This window comes from Carya illinoinensis, chromosome 3 (assembly GCF_018687715.1).
Source record: "Carya illinoinensis cultivar Pawnee chromosome 3, C.illinoinensisPawnee_v1, whole genome shotgun sequence".
Taxonomy (NCBI): Eukaryota; Viridiplantae; Streptophyta; class Magnoliopsida; order Fagales; family Juglandaceae; genus Carya; species Carya illinoinensis.
In genome coordinates, this window is record NC_056754.1 from 20,326,760 (window position 1) to 20,335,609 (window position 8,850).

Below are 8,850 nucleotides of genomic sequence, written 5' to 3' on the forward strand. Positions count from 1 at the left end.
AATTATGGCCTTTTGGTATAATCTTCTTAGATGGAGGATTATTAAAAATGTACGTACCTAGCTATCTCTTGAAAATTCATAATAATAACCTTAATTAGCCTTGTCGCCTCTTGTCACAAGCACACGACCAGGATATATATCCTAGTCATAATGCAAATAACACATGACATAACATAAAGTAAAGATCAACAATCTCAGGGTCTTGATTTTATCGTCCGTACAACCTCCTTTGGACAAAAAGCTTGAACAAAATTTATATCTACGTACGTGATTCGATCCCATTCAAAGGTCCAAAGTAGTTTTACAACATGTTTGATAATTAATATTCTTTCTGAGTGCATTCAGTACCAGACGACAAATTCTTGACTGGTGATGTGAAATAAGCTAGCCACTTGTCCAAGCCATATACTTTCTACACTGCCTGCACTTCTGTTCATACACATTCATGATATATATACTAGGTGAGAGTAACGTGTAAAGCACGTTTGTCTAATTATATGAAATAATTATTTGTAAAAAATAATATATTTTTTATAAAAATTATTGATGTCACTTAATAATTTAAGGCATATTGGAGAAAATAAAAAAAATTAGTTCAAAATATCATATAATCCAATACATGTTTATAACATCTATAATTTTAGTAAAGATGTATGCGAAAAATTTAATAAAAGTCGAATACAAACAGTAGTTCAAAATATGTGTCGTTTGATGTTTGTATTATAATTCATCAATTTATGTCATCCTGTAGACAATCAATAGAGACAACATTAAAATTCTTATTTTGCTGTTAGTTGAGTCGATCGGGGACAACATAAAGTTAAAACATAATCTTTTTATAAAATTTGTGATATAATATTTTCTATATATAGCATATATATAAATCATAAAATATATTTTGAAATTGTTGACCGAATTTACTCTTTCTTGATTAGCTCAAGTTAGGATCACAGCCTTTGTCACGTACCTATCATACCAAGCCCACGTATGGAATATGACTTAGCGGAAACTACGTCCTACTACCATGGGGAAAAAAAACACTTTGATTAAACACACTTATATTATATATTATATGAGATTTTTAAATTTGAAATACTCAATAGTCTGAGTTAATGAAATGTATAATATACGTATATTATACTTAGGGATTCACGTCTTATGCACCTAATACACGTGTATATGTTAAGGAGAAAGAGAAAAATATAATAACTAATCTTTAATTACTTATTATTATATAAACTATTAAGTATTATAATTATTGAGATTAATAAATCATATAACAACATTGAATGCTATCTCTCTCAACATTTATGTCTTCATTTTATGTGCCAAACCATTAAAACAAACGGTGTTAACTTTAACGGAAAAACAAGAAAAACCGTTAAAACAAGATTTTCCGTTTCATACACACTTTTTATATATAGAAAATATATATAGTAAGCCACCTTAAAATAAAATTCAATGATCGTTAGTAATTATTATAAATTACTGTAATACAATTATATAAAATAATCTAATAAATTGATGTAATATCATCTTATCTATTAGATCTAGAATATTTCCTATTATTGTATCCTTGCACCAAAATCTGCTTTGTTTGATAGTATTCCTTTCCCACCTAGCTGATCATCAAAATATGAAAATACATATGTACTTTTTAAACCCAATGGATTAAAAAAAATAAAATAAAATAAAAGAAAAATAAAATTAAGGTGAGGTCAGCAAAAACTAGAGCCGGATAATTAAGTACTGTAAACAATTTTTTTTTTTTTTTATTTCATCTAAAACCAGCATTTCTGTTGTGGCGACCATATGATATGCATGCTGCATCTTGCTGGCCGGCTAGATATTATTCTTGGTCATCGCCATGTTATCTCTAGGCCACCTCGATCCATGATATGCTCATACTGCAGGCACCATTAATATTTATCTTTCTCATCATCATCATCATCATCGTCATGATAAGTACCTAATCTACAAAGTGGCATGCGGTCAGATATGGACTGAGAAATTAGCTCAATTTGTTTGACATTTTAGCCTCTGAATTAATCGAGTAGTATGCTCTTGGGCTAGCTGCTGTTATATATATATATATATATATATATGTTTTTTTACCCTTTTACTTACCTAACCAAAGAAAAACATTATTCAATAATTTTATAGAGCTTGTCTTGTCATTGAGGGGCACGACTTTATATACACATATATTATTGATGTCCACTCCTTTGACTTTTTCACCCAATTATTGTCGTGGAAGCTTGCAAATAATTACCACACATGGGTTTGATCATCGGTAATTTTGATGTACATTTTTTACTTGTTTCAACTTTTTGTTTATGAACGCATGAAATAAGAGTGACTCCATCCATAAATTAATATTGTAAAGCATGCAATCGTAATTCGTAAAAGGATGAAAGATTTTTTATTTTATTTTTTAGGATAATTTAATTAAGATATCTTATTCCGTAAAAGCTAGAGAAAAAATTATTACTGTTAGAAAACAGATCTGTGAAATATTTTAGAGAACGAGAGAGAGGCTTTTAAAAATATTTATTTTCTCTAAATAAAGCAAAATTATTGTTCTTGGTCGAGCCCTTTAATTGTTTGTCTTACAAACAAAAATATTGAATTTAATATTCTAAGGTGGGTGGAAAGTTTATATCGACAGGGGTTCAATCACTGATGATTTTAACAATTTTGGTGACACATTGTCTAAAAAGTGGCTTTAGTCATATCCAACAAATGGACTTCTTTTATTCATCACTCTCGATATTGTTATGTTAAAAATTATAAATTATGCAATGAACTCCATTTTTTCTTATGTGGAAGATATAATATTATTCCTCTTCGATGTTGTATGATTATTTCAGGAAAGCTGTTTTTTTTTTTTTTTTACTTTTGTTTTTTTGTTTGTTTGTGACGAATTGTTGCATGCCGATCCAGTCAATAATCAAATTTTTATGCTGTTTAATTATAATTAGTGTTAATCTCATAATTAAAAACTAATCTAAAAAAAGGGTAACTTTTCTTGATTTGCATGCATGAATATATGCATAAAATAGTATAGTAGTAGTACTAGAGATAGGTAGGCATGAAAAGCATGATAATTAGCCACTCATTAATTGAATGTGTTAGGAGCGAGGAGTATGGACTCTGGACTCCAAGAAAAAGTAATTATAAGAATCATGATAATTAAAAAAAATAAAAATAAAATACAAAAAGTAAAAAGTAAACTAAAAAAGAAAAGGTAAAAAATCCAAAAATGAAGAGTATATTTACAAAAAAGGCCTCGACCTACCATCCATCTCTTGAAATTGAAACCGAGGCAGTGGGGACCCATGCATCTACATCATGGGAGACATGGAAATTTGTCTTTGGCCTCTTTTCACAAAGAGATCAGCAGCATGCAGCTCAGCTGCGCTATATATAAATAAATAAATAAATAAATAGAGAGAGAGAGAGAGAGAGAGAGAGAGAGAGAGAGAGAGAGAGAGAGAGAGAGATACGATGCTTTGCTTTCAGTGTGCTGTTTTTAATTCCCAAGTCTAGTTGTAATTGCCTGAATGAAAGAAAACCAAAATTCCCATAGATCGACCCAGTACTGACATATATGATCTGCCTTGAAGCTTCATGCCCTCGCTTTGCTCACACCCTCTACCGGCCACCATATATCCACAGACATTTATAATATATATATCTAATATTGCATTAATTAATTAATTTATTTTTATCTAATTTCTTTGTTTCTTTTGCTCGGAATAATATTAATTCTAAAAGTCACCTGGCCGGCCTATGGATTTTGGCGCATGCTGCATGCTCCCTAGCTAGCTTTCAAAAGCATGAATTATTTTGCATTTGGTGAAAGTCGAGGAGGAGAAGTACTACTAGTACTTCTGTTTAATTTCCTCGACCAAAGTTGTCAAAGATGCTTAACTAATGGCAGAAAATTAAAGTAGAAACTATATACTCTTATCTTCTAACAATTTCTCCATTTTTTTTAAGTTCAATCCTTGAGAATTTTCTTTGGAAAGAGAATAATTATAAAAAAAAAAAAGATGTTAAAGGGTCAGTCCAGATCATCATTATTTCCCAAATCTATTTCGTTGTTGATCTAAATAAAAAATCTAAAGCTTTTATGGTGAATTTGTGCAGAACTTGGAAACTAAATATTGCTAAATTAATTAGTGGATTAATAATTAATTAATATTCTTACCGTAAGTGTAAATGATCTATGATCTGTAAATTAATCACGCACTGAAGGAAGAAATTAATTAATTAATTATAGAACAAGATCCTGATCATGATGAGTTATTTTTCCCGAAGTTAGGGTTCTGATGAAGTCAAAGATCAAAGATTTCTTGGGCAACCGGCCAAGCAGGAAAGGGCCACACAAACCTTATTCCAACACGTCCCCTTTTCTTTAAATAATTTGGTGCTATCGCCTTTTTTCCCTTTCAAGATTCTTTAATTAGTATTTGATAATTTGCAAGATATCAAGTACTATATATAACCCCATTTTTATATTTATGGAGCTGGCGTTTGTGTTTCGCAAGATGACAGTATTGTCCTCGATCGATTATTGTTAATTAATGCTTGTTTCTTAAACTATTTGGCTAGCTAATTAATTATTAACTCATGCATATTGATGTTGAAAAATGCTAAACCCACCGAGAGATGGTCCCAAAGGCCGGTATGTCTCGATTCTTTTTTTTTTTTTAGTGATTAAGAAAGTATTTTTTAATGATGTTGTGAATTAAAAAAAAACAATATTTAAAGATGATTGAAAGAATGCATGAAAAAAAAAGCAAAAAAATACAATAGATGAATTTGGGTCCCGATTCGGCAGCTTAGCATAACTCATTGATGCTTAACCAACACACAAATGGGGAAACTCAAAATCATATGATATAGGAAAATGATACTTGGTGCCATGATTTGGTCCTGATCTCAAAGTTACTGCTAGGGTATTTTAGTTTTATTTTAATGGTTAAGGAAGTGATTATTAGTGAAGATTAACATGATATATTTTTTAAAATGTTTAAATATGTTTAAAGATTTTTGAAAGAAAAAGGAAAAAAAAAAAAAAAGTGTAACTGCACGAATGGTAAGTTTGAGGGGACAAACTCATTGGGTTAAGTAGTAGAACCCTGGAAATTCATATATAACAACATGAGCAATGAGCCAATAATTAATAGTGAAAATTCAATGACAACGGCATAATGCATAGCATGAATGATATAAGTATATATATTTATATATGTTTTTGTTAAATCTAAATTAATTAGTAGGGGACTTGAAAAAATTATTTAATCGCAATCTCCAATATTATAGCTGTGATATTGATGATCAATATAGTGTACACATTGATGGCAGTTTGAATAAGAAAAAATACTGAAAAAATTTTGAAAATCCTAAAAGCTAGAACATGTATTTTGAATAAAAAGTTATAGTAGGGCAGTTTGGTCACTTGAATGGTCAATAAGACCAAGAAATCTCGAAACATTTTTGTTTTTCAGAATATAGCCCTAACCCTGATACACACACACATATATGGTCTTTCTGGTAAATTTCCCAACCCATTTCCCCGTTGCTTCCAATATTTATATATTCCATGTTAAATTGATTCTTGGTTCTAAGACAAATGTGCATCGAATTTCAAAACCTCCTTTCCATTCACTTTTGCTGAAGCTTCTTCTCCTCTCTCTCTCTCTCTCTCTTTCCTTCACTTTCCCTCTCTCTCTCTCTCTTCATTTTTTCTTTGTCAGTTTGTCTCCCTTCTTAGTCTTGGTGCTGGTTCATGGATTTTGAACCCTTGTGGGCTCTTGGGGGGTGGTTAATTTTTCCAAATAATTGCATGGCAGTGCCTAAAACATCATCATCAATCCCTGAAATCCAAGCAAAATCTCAACCTTTTGTTCTCTTCCTTGCAATTCTCTTCATTTTCTTTCTGCTCGTTAATTTATCCAACTCAATGAATCCATCCATGACGGCGGCCTCCTCCTCCTCGGTTCCTGTGAAGATCAGGCTTCTGCTGGAATATCCATCATCAGCATCAGCTAAATCTACCACAAACTTGCACCCGAAGAAGACCAGAAACAGGCATACTTCCTCCCCAAGTTCTTCCACTACTAAAAGGGAGTTTGGAGCTGAAGCTCACGAGGTTCCCAGTGGTCCAAACCCCATATCAAACTAGGAAAAGTCTGAAGCATCATCATCAGCCACATCTGTATGAAATGATGGATGCATGGATCGATCGATCGATAGAGTATGTAACGGACAATTTATAATTGTTTTCATCTTTATGGGTGCTAGCTGTTGAAGTTCACATTTAATACTACTTGTCCTCAGTGACAGGGTTTGTTTCTTCTGTTGTCGTCTTCATATATAATTTTTAGTTGCCTTTCTTTTTCCTCCTTTTATCTTCTCTTTCGTCCTTTCTTTTTTGCTAGAAATGTATAGCGAGATACTCTATTTTACTATCATCATGTGTATGTTCCCTTCTATTTGTTCCATATGTTGATGAGGATTGTGTGATTAATATCGTTGGTATGGAAGTAATTAGCAAACATAAAATATTATATATATATATATATATATATTGTTTGGCTTGTATGATTTTTTTGGCCTAATTAAGATATTGTGGATGTCTGAGAACTAGCTGGAAATATAGGGAGATTGATGTTACGTTCGGATGATGAAATAAATTGAGTTGTGAATAGTAATATTTTGTAGGTTTGATTGAGATGAGTTTAACTTTTTTTAGATTGAGATTGATTTGACATTTTAGGTTGAAATATATGAAGTAGGTTCAATTGAGTTTAACTTTTTTTATGAAAAATTGAAATGAGTTGAGTTGAAAAATTGGATGAACAATTTGTTTAAAAAATTATATATTAAATGCTGATCTCGAATATGGATAATTTGATATTCAATTATATATCACAAAATGCTATATATATTGTTAAAATTGTTTACTGAAGTACTCATAATATCTTGTACTAAAGACGGGAGTAACAACAGATTGATTTTTTTTTTTTTTAAGTTTCTTGGTGGGTTTAGTACTCCAAAACAAGAAAACCCATGATATAATAATGTCAAAGAAAAGAAGAAGAAGATATATCTATTAAAAGATTGAAAAGAAAGACGAAGAAGATCATCTGGCATGGGAGAGCTGCATGGGTTTCACTTCATTCCAATTTGAATTTCAGAGCTAGCTGAGGCAGCCGGCAGGGAAAAGACGCAGATAAGAAAGAAATCTGAGAGACAACAGTTAGGAGCAGAACATGATTAGCAGCAGTTTTACTCATTTCTGAGAGAGAGAGAGAGAGAGAGAGAGGGGACGCTTTGTTTTGTGAAATAATTTCAGGGCCCTTTGGACTTTGCTTTTGTCTTGTCAGACACACCATCCAATAAAGCTGAAACCAAGCAAAAGTCATGAGGCAGCACCCTCCCCCAACACCCTATGATTTCATAATAATAACAGTATCTTTTTCTGTTGTTTGAATAATCTATCTATCCATCTGCAACCAGCTACCAATCATATTCTATCTTTGTTTTAATTTGATGGAAGAGAAAAAGAAAAAGGAAAAGGAAAAGAGAAAGAGAAAGAGAAAGAGAAAGGAAGAAAATATTCAAACCAAACTGTATATATAGTATTCGATCGATCTTGATCACTTGTGTCAAGTCAGGTGATGCTGGACATAGTGTGGGGCTAGTAGACATCACTAGCACTTCCTGCATGCATGCATATATATTATATAATTGTATATACCGATGAGCATGTCCATGAATGGAGCATATTGCCACGGTAAAATTACAGTGCAATTTCAACATTGTTGCATGTTTGTTTCTCCGGTCATCGATTCATGATGATTGTATCGGTGAAAATTGACCAATTACCTACCAAGTCTATTATTCTTTTTTATTAGGCTTAGTTTCCTGCTATGTCCTGACTGATCATGAATTGCATGTAAACCTATTAGATAATGTTCTTGGGCAATTCTTGTAAACCTATAATTAGATATGAGGTGTTTTTGTTGTAATTAGTCATTGAAAAAATAGAGTAAAAAAGAAATAAAAAAATTTTTATAACTTATAATCTCCGAAAAGAAAACAACAAATTAGTTATATACTCACCCAAAACCCTAGCTAGCTCCCACGGTGCCTCTTTTTGTGCCGATACTTTCAACCATTGAGAGGGAGATCAGATATTGATGATCATGATGAATGATAAGTGAAAGCAGATCAGAAGAAAAAGAGATTTAAAAAAAATGGTATTTATTTCTGAATGAATAAAGGATTCACGGGTTTAATTATAGTTTCATTAGTTGGCAATATATACATACACACACACACACACACACTGTCACACACATACATATATACATCACGATGTGAAGATAAGATCCGTCCTGCTTGGTTTAAACATATTTACTTACAATGAGTCAATGACGCCATTAAATTGCTTTTTAGGTAATGATGTCGGCATCATGCAGATCTTAATCCAGCTAGCTGATCATCATCATGTACTATATATGATATCCAAATCATTAAAGCGTTTCTTAAATATTGCCAGCCGAACACGCAAAGACGTCAAACCAAAATTAAGGTACCTGGAAAATAGTCTACAAAACACGAACTAACCGTACCCAAAAAGAAGGAATTAAGGTGGAAAGAAATTAAGAAAAGATAGATATTTGAGGCATTATATATAGAGATTTAGGCCAATACCGTCATGAATTCAAAGAGATCACCTAAACCCCTATAAGGTTGATCTCAAATGTTCATCAATTATTTGACTCCTCCTTGATGGGCACCGACAAGATTTAAAGAGAAAATACTTGCAAGACA

The 8,850-nt window shown here is 31.8% G+C and overlaps 1 protein-coding gene across 1 annotated transcript; it reads left to right on the forward strand.

Moving 5' to 3' along the window:
• The first annotated feature begins 5,598 nt into the window (after positions 1 to 5,598).
• Positions 5,599 to 6,419, forward strand: LOC122303710 (CLAVATA3/ESR (CLE)-related protein 41-like). The gene has a single exon (XM_043115615.1). It carries the CDS (start codon positions 5,798 to 5,800, stop codon positions 6,191 to 6,193), a length of 396 nt encoding a protein of 131 aa, XP_042971549.1. The 5' UTR covers positions 5,599 to 5,797; the 3' UTR covers positions 6,194 to 6,419.
• Positions 6,420 to 8,850: the final 2,431 nt, after the last annotated feature.

Coding starts and splice junctions, on each gene's coding strand:
- LOC122303710 (XM_043115615.1), top strand. CDS start 5,798: ATGGATTTTGAACCCTTGTGGGCTCTTGGGGGGTGGTTAATTTTTCCA.